General features: G+C 33.7%; 1 protein-coding gene across 1 annotated transcript in view; it reads right to left on the bottom strand.

Moving 5' to 3' along the window:
* The window catches only part of LOC147077669 (inactive dipeptidyl peptidase 10), a 285,528-nt gene that overhangs the window by 27,842 nt on the left and 243,424 nt on the right, over window positions 1-14,262 (bottom strand). The window contains exons 4-5 of the mRNA XM_085940067.1: window positions 4,982-5,109; window positions 229-392 (exon numbers count right to left, since the gene is read on the bottom strand). Of these exons, the coding sequence (XP_085796193.1) occupies window positions 229-392; window positions 4,982-5,109 (292 nt within the window). The remainder of the gene's footprint in view (window positions 1-228; window positions 393-4,981; window positions 5,110-14,262) is intronic.

The raw sequence follows: 14,262 nt of genomic DNA, 5'->3' as shown, positions 1-14,262 counted from the left end.
GTCCAGTATTTGGTAAGGAGACGAAGGAAGGATAACACCATCAAACCACATCAGGTTCCTGTAAACCCAAGCTACCTGTTTCCTTTGTCTTCATCCCTGAGGGACATAAGAGAACGTTCCTCGGTTTCCGTAAATAGTCGATATGTCTTGACTATTTGTAGAAACTGAACTTAATCCAGTCTGTTGCGTACCTTATATTATGGAGTATTTTGATTCAAATAGACATACCTGTACTGGTAATCCTACAAACCAGTGGTTTCTGAACCCTTGGCTTATAGTAAATGTCATTGTCGTGTATAAAGACGATGGCTGCTCCATCTGGAGACCATTCCGCGTGCTGCAGCAGCGGGGCGTCCCGGTCGTCTTCCACAGGTGACAAGGGGAATTTACTTCTATAAGTTACAAAAAAAGGAAATACAACTTTCTGTTAATAATTGAAGTGGAGCCTAATAATATAAACTAATACACCGTTTACACGTGCATGGATTTACTGTTGACAGTAAGTATTATTGCGGTCATAACAATTACTAAATGTATGAGTAAATATGTATTATCCTGCAGTTGAAAGCTTGCATGCATGAATCAAAAAAGTTTGGAAGCTTCTGAATTTTCATGCGACAGTAAGATTTTTTCGATCTGCACATGTGTAGTAGAACGATAGTGGCGAACCTGACAGTAGAAGACGATCTACGAACGATTTTTCAGGTTAACCGATTTTCACTACCTGTCAAATAGTACCATAAAATGTCAACACCGCTTTTCGTTTACTCTTGAAAAATTAGATTGAACAGTTATTGTCACGGTAGTTTAAAACAGTTTAAAATATACACTATTGCTACCAGTAAATCCACGCACGTGTACAGGCGCTAGAAACCTATTAGCAGTGACACAATCACGAGAGATGTACCTGATTAAAATACAATTCATAAAAAAATACCTAGACGTCTCTGGTATCCACTTAAACAAAGTCGGTGGATTAAAATAAATTATTAATCGCGGTGATCATTTTTCATTTAAAACATTTTAATAGATGAAAAAATATAAAATTGTAGGTACCTACCTAGTTAATCCATATAATTTAATAATGATCATGTCCGGTTTTTTCGCTTAGTTAAGGGGACATTAATTACTACTGGTATTATGTTTTTTTAGTTAGGGGGGGCTTTATTTTATTCTATGTTATTTTTATTTTTTAAGAATTTTGTATATTTGGAGTAATTTAGTATAATGTGTTTTCACCGCATTTAATGTATGCATCTTCTTCTTCGACCATGTCCGATTCTAATAGGATCATATGGGCCTCCACAGAGTGGAGGTTTGTATTAACATATTTTGTTTTTACTAGAAATGGATGTCAGCCACTTGCTCAACCTATTAGCTCCATACTCTGACTCTACACAAATTGAAAAACAATATGTGTACTTGTCAGACCTAGGATTCGAACCTGGGACCCACGACGCTATAGGCTGACGCCACGCGGCCAACGTGGGTGTGTGCAGTCTCTGGTTAAACGGGAAGACGGCACAAAAGCTTTTTATATGGAACAGGATAATACTTTGATACTGAACTAATAATCTTTGCAGATTTTGTCTTATGATTTTAAAATAAAGATTGGTTATGCTTTCTAATGAAATACGCAAAAAGTATTAATTTAATCGTTTAATCACACAATCACTGCTAACCTTTTTTTACCTTTTAATTACCACATTTAAATAACACGTTAATTATATCTAATGGCCAACGATTCCAAACGTGCCAGTCGCGGTGTAAGCACTAAATGAGTTAAAAAAGTAATAGGTACGTAATATTGTTTCAGTGTGCCGCAAAAGTCTTATAACTCACGTGGGCGGTAATCTGAGAAAGGTTGGGAAGCATTGTTTGCAGCGTGCTTGATAAATTAGCTGGGTGTATTGTAAAGAAGAAAAATTGTTGAGTAAGCCGGATTGAATTCTCATGCGGCAGGATAGAATACCAAGTGAGCAAAACCAGTTTGGATAATGTTGCCATAAAACAAGGAATAATTGAAGGGTTGAAAGTCTATTGGGTCTAAGTGCCAAAAAAATTATATAAAAAGTTTTTTACTTCAATTTAATCTATATGCCAAGCCTAATGATATTCTGAAAGGTCTAACTTCCTAACTCTACTATTTTTGTCACACAAAAATACGGGCGGGGTCTATGTGGCATTACACACCACTCTACATATTATGACGTTAAAATATTGTCCATGTTTAAATATGTTATCCTTCTTTTGTTTATTTTGTCTTAAGAATTATGTAAACTTATCATACTATATGTACTGATGTTCTTCTGTAACTTTTGAAATTGAAATTTTTGGCCTTAGACCATATAGACTTTCAATCCATCAATTTATTCCCTGTGCGTAAATATATCAAAATACATATTATTATTTTTTAGGTAATGTATTCACACTTTGAAGATCTCTCCTAGAGCTTAAGCGTCAATTACATCGAGCTTCTTTACAAGCTGTTTGTTGGCGAATTTAAAAGTGGGCGATTCAGCTACTACGATTTGATGATAACACACAAAACTTTCCATTCGCTGAGAAGCCACAAACCAGCGACTATTTTGACAGAACGTAGTTCGTTTTTTTACTGTGAGGTTGCTACTGCGTTCTACTGCGCATACGCAGTAGGCCCACACGCCGGCGTCTAGCGTGTAAAGTTGACCGACTTTCAACTTTTCTCGGTAGAGTGTTTACAACCTGCTTGTTAGCTTGTTCGATGATTACACTGAGCGACTTTACTGGCAGATTATAAATTCGCCAACAAAGAGCTCGTAAAGAAGCTCAATGTAATTGACGCTTTACTGTTCATTAATTAAAAGTCGAGTAACAAGAATTTGATTGATAGTGTAATAGGTAGATATGTACTATTTATTACAACATATGAGATTAAATGAATTTTACGAAAAATCGTATTAAATGTATCGAGAAAGTATAGAGATATAAAAAAAATGTTAATGCGGTGAGAACATTGTATTTGCAGGGAGATCAAGAGATGTTGCAACGTTGTGAATTAAACGAATATCGTAGCAAGTCACGCGTGTTCGACGCAGTGATGATGTGTTTGCGAACGTTTCATATAAAATGAATGAAAAACATACTACTCAGCATCATATAGAAACGACTGGTGTTTGGTGGTAGTTTCTGTGGCTTTAGTCCGATCGCACATGAAAAATCATCTAGCTAGACTGTGACATAACCATACATCCAAATAGTCAGTAATGTTGCAAATCCTTTCCGTGCACGCAGGCGGGACCGTTCCGGCAGAGTGATGTCATGCGGATAGCCGAAACGAATAACTGGCCGCAAAAACAGCATCTGTCGTGAAACTTATTATACGCGACAAGCTGATGTTTTTTTTCTTACCAAAAATGTCGCACTGATGTTATGTGCGGCAGTAAATTAAGTTACGTGAATGACAACAAAATCACATCGATAAATTCGACGTGTTGCAGTTTAGATGAGTTTGTTTGTGCGGTCGGGCTTGGTTTAGGTATATTTGAAACAAAGTGGTGACAAAATATATATATATATTATATATTAATGACAGTTTATTCAGCGCTGTTTTTCAAACTTTTTACTACCCAATTGACCCTTACCGCTCAACTTTCCCGACACGACAAGCATTGCTATACTGATAATTATAAATATCGTTCTCTATAATGAATGATGTGCATTCATTTTTTCGTAAATCTTTTAAAAACATTTTTCACGATAAGTTTTCAGTAATACGCGTATAGATGGCGTTAAACAATGATCACTTAGAGGGCTTAAGTACTTTTGCCTGGTCTACGGCAAAATTGGTTGACGGCAACTACTAGGCTTCTTCCTCTTGTCTTCAATAGCTACAATGTGTCGCTCCAGAAGTTGCCGAAGGGAACATCATTTTCCTCAGCTTGTAGAATCTCGTTGAAATTGCAGCTTACTTAGCAAGCCTTGCATGAAAAAAGGTGGTTCATGCTTTGCATTTCCCCACACTCGCAGGTTTGGTCATCAGAGAACCCCCAATTCAACATGTTGTCTAGAGTGCGCCCTACCATGGTTCTCAGTCTGTTTAGGGCTTTCCATGTACGGTACTCGAGACTGACTCCGGGTGGGAGATGCTCTGCTGGCTTTACCCAATCTTCGAGACCCTCGGAGGCCAAGTTTACCTCCCATGCGGATAGTCTATCTTCGTCGGGTGGGATGGTCAGAGGTATGGTCGTCGCCATAAAGCTTCTCCTGGATTTGAGCCTTATTTTGCATATTTGATACCCATGCATGACGTGTCGCGGGTCCCTCGCATAGTGCAAGGGCTGAGATCCTGAGTGTATGTGGTTGAGCTCCCCACGTATTTCCGCTTAGCTTTCTCAGGATACTGTTCACTGGTAGAATAAGAAAATCAGCGTTTCCATATATACGTGGTTGCGGCAATCAGCTACATTTGAGCGCCACTACGACAGTGTGTAAGAGGCCTTAATTATTGTCCCGAGAAATTAAATATAATGGCCTAACTAGTTATATATCTGTCGATCGTTGTCGTGGGTGTGGGTTGTTGGAAGGTTTTCACGTTATCTTATTATGGTCGTTAACGATAAATGGGTAAAACTTAAGAAAATTTGTCGGCACGTTAGAAGAATCCTCGCGCCACACTGGTTTATTGCGATGGGAATGGAAAATATATAAGTGTCGCTAGATTTCAAAATCAGCCAAGTCCATAATAGATGAATAGGAGAAAAACAGTTTTTGTTTTCTCAAATACACAGTCACAAGGGTGAAAGTTTATATTGTTTCGAATATAGAATATTTAAAATTAATAAATTCCACATTTTGATAATGCAGAAATGTTAGAAAACAGAAGTTCTTCAGCAATTCACAAAAAAAGTAAAAAATACCCTACGGTGGACTTTGCTGATTTTGAAATGTAGCGACATATATTTGGAAGGGGTATTAGTAGGCATTTTGTTGTTTGACTTACCTTGAAGCAACTTCGTATACATGGTATCTTGCTAATTTGCTGTATTTTATACTCCTCCTGACGTCGGATATAAGAAGTACGTGTTTCAAATTACTTGACACTTTGAAGTCTACAGCATTCAGTTGTCTCTGTTGAAAAAAAAAACATTGAATTAATTAAAAATTAAAATTTTCTTTTTTGGAAAATACCAAGTAATTATTATATAAATTTTGACCGAGTGGAATTCATATTTATCCAACTGTCTTTAACTGTTTTGTCTGATGTACCTACACTGTCGATTTCCGCCGATAAACGGCGACTAGCTTAGTAATTTAAATAAGGGTAATGGTCTTACTGATATGATATTATGTTATAGCCTTATAGCTGATGAAATGAGTAATTATTAGTTATACTTCCTCGCACTCTAATAATTAAAAAAATTACTACAATTTTTAATAGAATATACCGATTATAAGAATGTAATATTTTTTTTAATACTATCGACTGAAGGTACTTGATGGAATTTGAATTTAAATTCTAGTGGATTTAAGTTTTGTACTATTCTATTTGAGTCGTTTTATGCGGCCCGGGTTTCGCACTTCGTCATGCACATCTTCAGGTAGGGATTGCAATACCGTATGAATATATCAATACCGGTATTTCGGTATTTATTATTGAATACCTGTATCAATACGGGCATTCGTCAAAACATATTTATAACAAAGGAAGCACCTATCATTAAACATAACTATTAAAATATATTTGAAATACTATTTTATGGCAAGCTAAAGTACCTACATACGTTTATTGTGTTGGCCTTTGTAAATGAAAATATTTTAGAACTGCTAATTTGTACAAATATTCTAGTCTGGGTACAAAAAAATCTCTCTGAAATTCAAAGTTTGTTGGAAGTACTATCAACGTTGGATCAATAGTTATAGAATAATTGGAAATATTTGCCACGAATGTTTTTTTCTGAAATATGTTAATTCATGGCAACAATTATATTTAAGGGATTTTGTTTTTATATTATTTAGTTTTTGTTGGTTTCAGTCAATATATTTGCATTTTGGCAGCATACAACTTATACACTAAATTTAATGTAAATATAGTAGTAGGTATTGAAAGAATAATGCTAATATATTTATGCTTTCTTAATACCGAAAATACCGGTATTTTGGATTTTTGAAACCGGTATTTCGTTATCGATAAATAATTGAATACCGGTATTGCAATCCCTATCTTCAGGAACTATGTACACTCACCAAAAGGCAAAAACACACTGACAACGAATCAATAACCTCTAACTTATATAACAAATCAATACATTGGTATCAATGCATCGCAAAAAAATCAAATGGAATAGTACAAAACTTAAATCCGTTAGAATGTAATATTTTTTATTGAAAATATATATTTTTTAAATGTACGAGTATTTAAGTAACACTATTTAGTCATGATTAAACAATGAATTTAATTGTAATTCAATATATAAATAATAATAATTAAGGGTTGTATTATATTTGAAAAAAAAATTTAAACAACAAAGAACTATTTCTATAAATAATATACTGAGGAAAGTTAGTTCAATTAATACACTAAATACGTTCTATAATAATACTTGGGAATGTCCTCTTGTCAGAATTTTATTGAAAACTAGTTTCTACCTAAATTATCGTATCTTATCTTTCAGGGTTATTGAAGTTAATGACACCACAGCAAGTCTTAATCGGGCGTCACGGGACCCTATGTTTGGATGTAAAACATCAGTATTTTTTTTATGACTGGGAATGTCTCAGGAGCAGTTACTCAAGACTTTAGGTCACTATTCACTCAAATGGGCATTAGCTGAGAGGGTCAATTCACTTTTATATGTAAAAGAAACCCGAAATTTTTATGACCATAAAGCCATAAGTATATTAAAATTAAGAGCAAAAAATATTAAATTGCGTATTCCTGAAAGTGTTGTTTATTTTTTTTTATTACACTGGCTTTTAATTAGAGAATTGTTATAAATAAATAGCACAGAAAGTATGTAGACAATATTTTATTCATTTGCAGTATAATTATTTCAAATGGAATCTTTGCATGTCGAGTGAATATATTTTCGTTAAACAGTATTTTATTATATTGCAAACGTTTCCAATTTGATATCACATGATTATCGAGACAGTAAAATATACAAATTCGCATAACTGTTGATTTTATATATGTTTTTGTTCAGATTTTATTTATTATGTAGGTAGGTACCGACTTGGTAACATAGAATTGGATCTAAATTAAATTGAATTCGAAAAAGAAATTTGTTTTTCCACGACTAAAAGGTTCAGAATTCAATCCGATTATGATTGGTTGAATTGAAAATAGAATAGAAATTCCGCTCCGAATCTGGTTTAACGGTCGACTGATCAGCTTCGCTCGTCGTCCGCCATTTTGGATGCCGTTTCTATCAACAAAATGGCCGATTGTCGGCGGGAAAATTCGAAGAGTGAAAAAAAACTTTTGAAATGTGTATTTTTTCCATTATTCCCTTTTCAGTGTATGTATAATCAATAATATTTTTTAATTTATTTATTTAGAGTTGAGATCTGAATTTCAATTTTGATTTACCATAATAGATTTCTTAGATTTCTCTACTTAAGAACATACGGGTTCTTTCCTTATGATAATGACAATAAAATGAATTTCCCGACCCGTTTTCTTCTGGGTATGCTATCAATGCAATCCCTGTCTACCCGAAGAGTGATTGTTCTTTTAAAGCATTTCTTTTTACTTCTTCGTGGGTTCATTTACAATCCGTATATACTGGCTAATATTAATTTTCATGTTCCCACCAATATCACTCGTAGCTCCACGGTCTTCAAGATACCTCGTCGCAGGACAGATGTTATGTTTCATGATGCTGTGTATCGTGCAATTAGCTTATTTGATGGCACCATAAAGGTTGATTTGTTTTTTATTAACTATAAATAATGTTTGTGGACGTATTAAATAGGCTAAATTTATAATTGTATAAATTATCATATTTCATTAATATTTACACATGCTGTCTTTTTATTGTTATTTGTAATTAAGATATTTTTATACATTTGTATTTATTAAGTATTATGGCGCATTGACCAATAGCTATAATGCCGTAATACTCTTTTTTATAAATAAATAAATAAACATTATTATTAAGCTCGATACGAAGTGAGCATTCTGCTTAGATATGAAATAAGTACTAACTAACTATTCGTAGAAATATCTCATTTCCATCAATGAATACAATAATTTTAATAATACACCTACACACATTATAATATGCCAAAATGAATCTACTACTGGGCTATAATTAGGTGTTCTTCGAAATTTTGATTTCTTTACGACCTTTGTGTTTTTGTAAAATTACGTACCAAGAGAGTTGAGTAGAAAATATGTAAAAATAATACATAAATTAACATAAATTAGGGCGGTATGTGTATTAACATACATTACAGTATATATTATAATAATATTAACTAGACATATCTTCGAGTATTTGAGAATGATGGAAATAGTTAATTTTCTATACGATTTCATTTTCCTGGCATAAAATATAGACTTCTAATCACTTAAATCCTTTTGGCTGTTCAAGAAAAAATACAAATCTCAAGAAATTGTTTTTTTTTCATTATTTTATTCATGTTTTTGTTTGCATTTCTGTTATGTTTTATTTGTTTATTATAATTCATTTTAATTTTGGCACGTTACGTTATTGGTAGGTACGTTAATTCTTATTGGCTTTCACTTACGCCCAAATTGGAAAATCGTAACTCTGTTTGCAATCATCTATGATGAACGGCCTTTTGCCAGTCTGTAAATATTTTTTTTGTAAACCTTACCTTATATTTAACTCAAAAATCACCAAAATGTTACTCACGCTTTTTTGGCTTGGAAAAGTCGATATGTTACGATAATTATTCTCACATTTTATAGTGCCAATTCTCATTTCTATATACAAGATTGAAAATCTTAAGACAGTATCCCCGAAAAGTTAAAATACTGACGTTGTTTATTCCATTTCTTGTGATTAATTTACTTTAAGATTATTGTTGGTGTACCTATATAACTCAGACCTGAAAATAACGGTGTCTAATTCATTAGTAAATTGGAATTGAATAGGTAATCCATGTTTACTTGAAGCTCTTCAAGTTATATTCTCCAATATTGCTCAACCGTGTCAATTTTAGTAACAAGATTGCAAGATTCTCTTCCCTTTCCTTGCTATTATTCTCTGTAATGTTTTTGGTTTCTAACGTTTGCCGAGTACTTTAACTGACTTGTATGAAATCAATAGTTTAAATAATTAAATCTTCCATGGCGCCCCTGTAAACCCCTCGCGGCGTAAATTTTGGTGAACTTTGCTTTTGTGAAAACACTATGACATAAAATACAGTGTCAAGCTTGACTGTGTTTTCAATGAATTGTCATTTACGCTGCTGAAATCGGGAGATTTATTAAAATGTTTTTCAATTATTAAAATATTTATTGGGATCCAATACAGCTAACTCAAAAATACAATATTATTATTACTTCCGTCCCAGGACAAGTATAATGAGCAGTTTTTTTCGATCACGATGACGTATATTTGGATCCGCTATTTAGATGTATTTAATATTTTATCCAGAGAGTTGGAGCAGGTAGGTATTAAGTATATGTAAGTATACAAATGTTAAAAATTTAAAAAATCAGTAATTTCTATTCTATTAATCTTTTTTTCGTTATTTTCAAATTAATTTGACCATTTAAACCAGTTTAAACAAAAACCGACAGCACATCGTCTTTCATTATTTGCTTCTTCTATCAAATAGTGAGATTATTTATCATTCGGCAGTGTTGCCGTATTTCAAATATAATATTTTCATTAGATTTTAGGACGAAAATTTAATAATAAAAAAAAACATCCGGACCAGTAAAGCACTACAAATTTTCGATGCTCCGGCTCTGCTCTAATGGTTTGATTTTATCCCTTCTTCCTTTCAAGTTTTGAAATTATGTAACTCATTTTTTAATTTAGCGAATTCGAATCCTTTTCGATCCTAAAAATGTTATTTTTCATATAAATCAGCATAGTTATTACCAAATAAAGCCTCATATTTTATACTATTTTTATTCGAAGAAGATACCTTAATACACTTTTTTATAGCAGGGCGAAAATTGAATTAGCACGTTGGTTATTTTATTGCGCAGCCGATTTAGAGAACGTTATTGAAATTTATTACTTAAGCCGTTTTTTAAACAGATTTCCGGAAGGTAGGTATTTAAGGTAAAGGCAACAAACAGTGGCTGGGGATACGGGATAGAGTCAATACTAAACAATCTTTTAACGTTAAAAAAGTATTTTATGAACATAATATCGGGGTTGTTAAGAAACATTTTGATGAAAATGAGTAATTTATGGATTTAGATCAGTGGTGCACAACCTATTTGAACATTTTATCTATTTTCTAATTTTTCACAGGCCGCAGTGAGTAAAAGAGTTGAAAAATAATGATATATATAAGTACTAGACGAGACAAACATATTATTATTATTTTAAATTAAATAGTTACTCCCAGTTAGAGTTCGATTTCAGGAATTTCCCGACGGGAATTCTCAAGAAATTTTCGAGATTTTCCATCCCGAATCTCAAGATTCGGGATTTCTTTATTATCAAATACTTATTAATTGAAAAATAACGATTTTTTTTGAGCGGATTCTATTCTTAAATTTTTGTTCACAAAATTGGAAAATCAGCACACCGAATTGGGCGACGAGTTCCTATTCAGCCTAAAAAGAAAACTAACAGATTGTAGAACTAGCCCTTTGTTATCTGCCTTTAAATATTTGCACGATCCGGTAAACAGCTGTCGTGACCGTGAGAAATCTGCGTTCATCCAGACGTGTTTCAAAACCGAATTAATTAAAGAAGAAAAAGCGCACCTGGTCCATCTTTTCCCCATAAGGTTTCAAGAAGACATAGCAGTTTCCGATGCTGACGCTGATGCGTGATTGTGAACAACATTGACGAAGAAGAAGATATGGCGAAACAACTTGAAAAATATGTCCAGCAATGCTCAAAACCAAACGCAAACATTGCACAACATGCGACAAACGAACTTTTTTCGTTGTAACGTATATGAAAAAAGTGGCCAGTAAACACATAACGTTCAAAGACTGAGGGGCATTTAACACAATTAAGGCAACATCGACTCTAAATGAGCGCAATTTTTCAATATCAGGGAATTGTGTGTCTCAAAAGCGTACACGATTGTCAGACGCAGCCATTGACAGTCAGTGTTTTTTGAAATTCTATTTGAATAAATAATGTTTAGAATTTTTTGTTTTCCTACTTCTATTTGTTTATCTTCTTACTTAAATAATTTTTTTTTTTTTGGAATTTGTCTGTTTTTACATTGATTTTTGGACTTTTTACTGGTTTTTTTTTTTAATTTTCTCGATATCTCGAGAATTCTCGAGAATTATTTTCTAGAAATCCAGAATCTCGAGATTGAGATTTTCTCGGGAAATACCCAACTCTACCTCCCACTGGATGACTCAATTATGATTCATTTAGAATTGATGTTCCATTATATGTTTTTTTCAAATAAACATCATATCTTGTAATATTACTACTAGAAATAACCCCTTCGGCAAAGAACTGATCGATTAAAATTGCGTTCGACTAAATGGTTTTCTGCCGTTTGTGAATCGGTGTGTTGGCTTCGGTTTTAATTGTGATCATAAAAAAATACACGTAATCCAACGGGGTTGATTTTCTCAGTAAACGAGACCGTAAATCACGACTTCAACGCGTACAACTGCAATACGTCATGGTTATTACCAATAAATGTGGTTCATTTATGATCGCAGCTACTCGCGGCACTAATGGCAAGCACTAACAAGTCGGCGCCGCGGCACAGGCACTGCCCTAGTTATGTGTCCTATTTCAATATTATTTTTACGAACCTTATATTAACTTCATTTATGCTCGTTGTGTATATAAACCAGCGGTGAAGACATCTTACTAAGCGATTTTAAAAATACCAGTGATGAAGACACGATGACAAAGGAATATTTTATATTAATTTAAAGTTTATCAATTATTTTTTTGTATTCAACGAATAATTCAGAAGATTTAAAAATGTAACATTCTTAAATCTTGCAAATAAAGTTATCCGTTGAATAAAAAAAATAGTTAATTAAATTATTAGCTAGTTCAAGTAAATTACAACAAAAAATCTTGGAGTGATCCGTGACGTCGGTTAGTAATTAAGGTAGTTTAATAGCTACTTTTATTTAAAATACAAAAGCCGATTGCCAATAGTAACTCGATTTAGAAAGGGCTTCGGAGATTACAGAATTAGAAATACTCAAATATTATGTTTCAACCTAGCTTACCCAAAAATAACCAGAATGGACTTGGTTCACTATGTTTGTGAAACACTCAATTATAAACAGATCAAGGCAGAGAGATATTTTCTAAAAATACGATTAACGCGTAATATGAATTTTAATTTATAAATGCAACTAGCAAATAACAGGAACCGGGTGGGTACTCCTCCATCTCTCAGATTATAAGCAAGCGGCCAGTGATGCCAATATCTAATCATCGCTTCCTCCCGTTTTCTCTTTTCCCTGAAGACGTCGCTAAATGAGGTGCCGTGTGACCTTCTAAGAATTTTGATACGCCAACATTCGATTGAGCAGGTATTTGGTTATAAACTTTTAAAACTGATCAAATTTGTACATAAACATAAAAATATACACAATAATATAAATCTTAGTTTATGTTCCAATTTGGGTTTCGGGTTAATAAATTGCAGAATGGTCTTAATAGATGATGGTAGTAGTTTATCCAGGCCATATACCTAATAGGTAGAGTGGATAATGAACAGCCTTATCTCATAAAAACTGTCAAGAAACCTTTTAAGAAGGCAGCAAAGATCCCCACAGTTAGACCTAGAGTGAAAATGATGGTTATGATGACAATCAACTGAATCTTAATGGCAAACACCGGATCCGGTTCAAACATACCCTATATTTAGAAATATATGTTATGAAAGTATTAGACGTGATATTTGGTAAAAGCCCAAGATTTTGAGACTATTTGGTGGTCTTTATCGAATCGATACAACCACGTTACAAATGGTCGAGTTCACGAGAATTTTGGCAACATCCAAGGTTGTCACGGATAAGTATTTCACCTAGAAGGGACATGTACTCCGGATGCCATCTGAGAGCACAATCCTCCCTCACCATACAGTGGAGATTGGTTACATGTAAGTTGTACGAATGCAGTTCATCGTGGGACACTTATTCGTGCGCCGCGTATGTGAAACATGAGTTCGTATAACATTTTATCAAATGACGAGTTCTTCTTTGAACATTTCACCGTGGAATACATTTGTACGTATCTTACAAAATGCGGCGATAGTTTGCAAATAGTACTGTTCCAATTAGATTAACCCTAACATAACATAACCTATTTAAGACATCTCATAAAATTTGCCACATGTTGTAGCATAGGAACAAATATACTCACCGGTGAAATGTTCAACGAAGAACTCGTCATTTGATTAAATGTTATACAAACTCATGTTTCACGTACTGCGGCGCACAAATAAGTGTCCTGCGGTGAACTGTTTGCGTACAAATTTCCAGATAGGTGGAGATTAGAGCACCGAGGCTAAGCAGGGTGAAGGACTGTTTTAGGTACGTTGAGGTCTGAAATGATAGGTTTACAGCCCTCTTGCCAACGCGATAAGGTATAATTGAGTGAAAAATACAGCAGTGATTATTAAGTCGACAGTATTTTATACTTATTTGATTATTGGTCCATTAATTGATTTTTTATACAAAGATTGTGAAAAAAGAATCGTTTAAAGATTTTGCTCTACCTTATGGAAAACTTTCAATGTTAATTTGTAGAGGTTTTGTATAATAACCCTACAAATGTCATGTTGTTGTCTATGGTCGTTGATATACCATAGACAATGACGCAACGAAAACACAGTAGTGATTAAGCCTTCCTATAATGTAGTCGACACGCGCCACTGTTCCGTGTCTCTCACCATATCTAAATTCCAAAGTATAATTTAAACCTTCAAACTGAATTCAATATGACAGTCATTTCTTAGTGCCGTGTTACCGAACATTATTACGATAAAATAAAACCAAGAAAATACCAACTCATGTATTATTCATCACTGCCCGAAAATATTATGTCATTCACACACAAGCATCCATCTGAACTTAAACTTAACATGGGGGGTAAGAATCACACTACGTTCATCCCCCGA

The sequence above is a fragment of the Rhyacophila brunnea genome, unplaced genomic scaffold, assembly GCF_057557595.1.
Source record: "Rhyacophila brunnea isolate RB1 unplaced genomic scaffold, BYU_Rbru_1.0 scaffold_12, whole genome shotgun sequence".
NCBI classification, from domain to species: Eukaryota; Metazoa; Arthropoda; class Insecta; order Trichoptera; family Rhyacophilidae; genus Rhyacophila; species Rhyacophila brunnea.
This window is presented reverse-complemented; position numbering and strand designations above follow the sequence as displayed.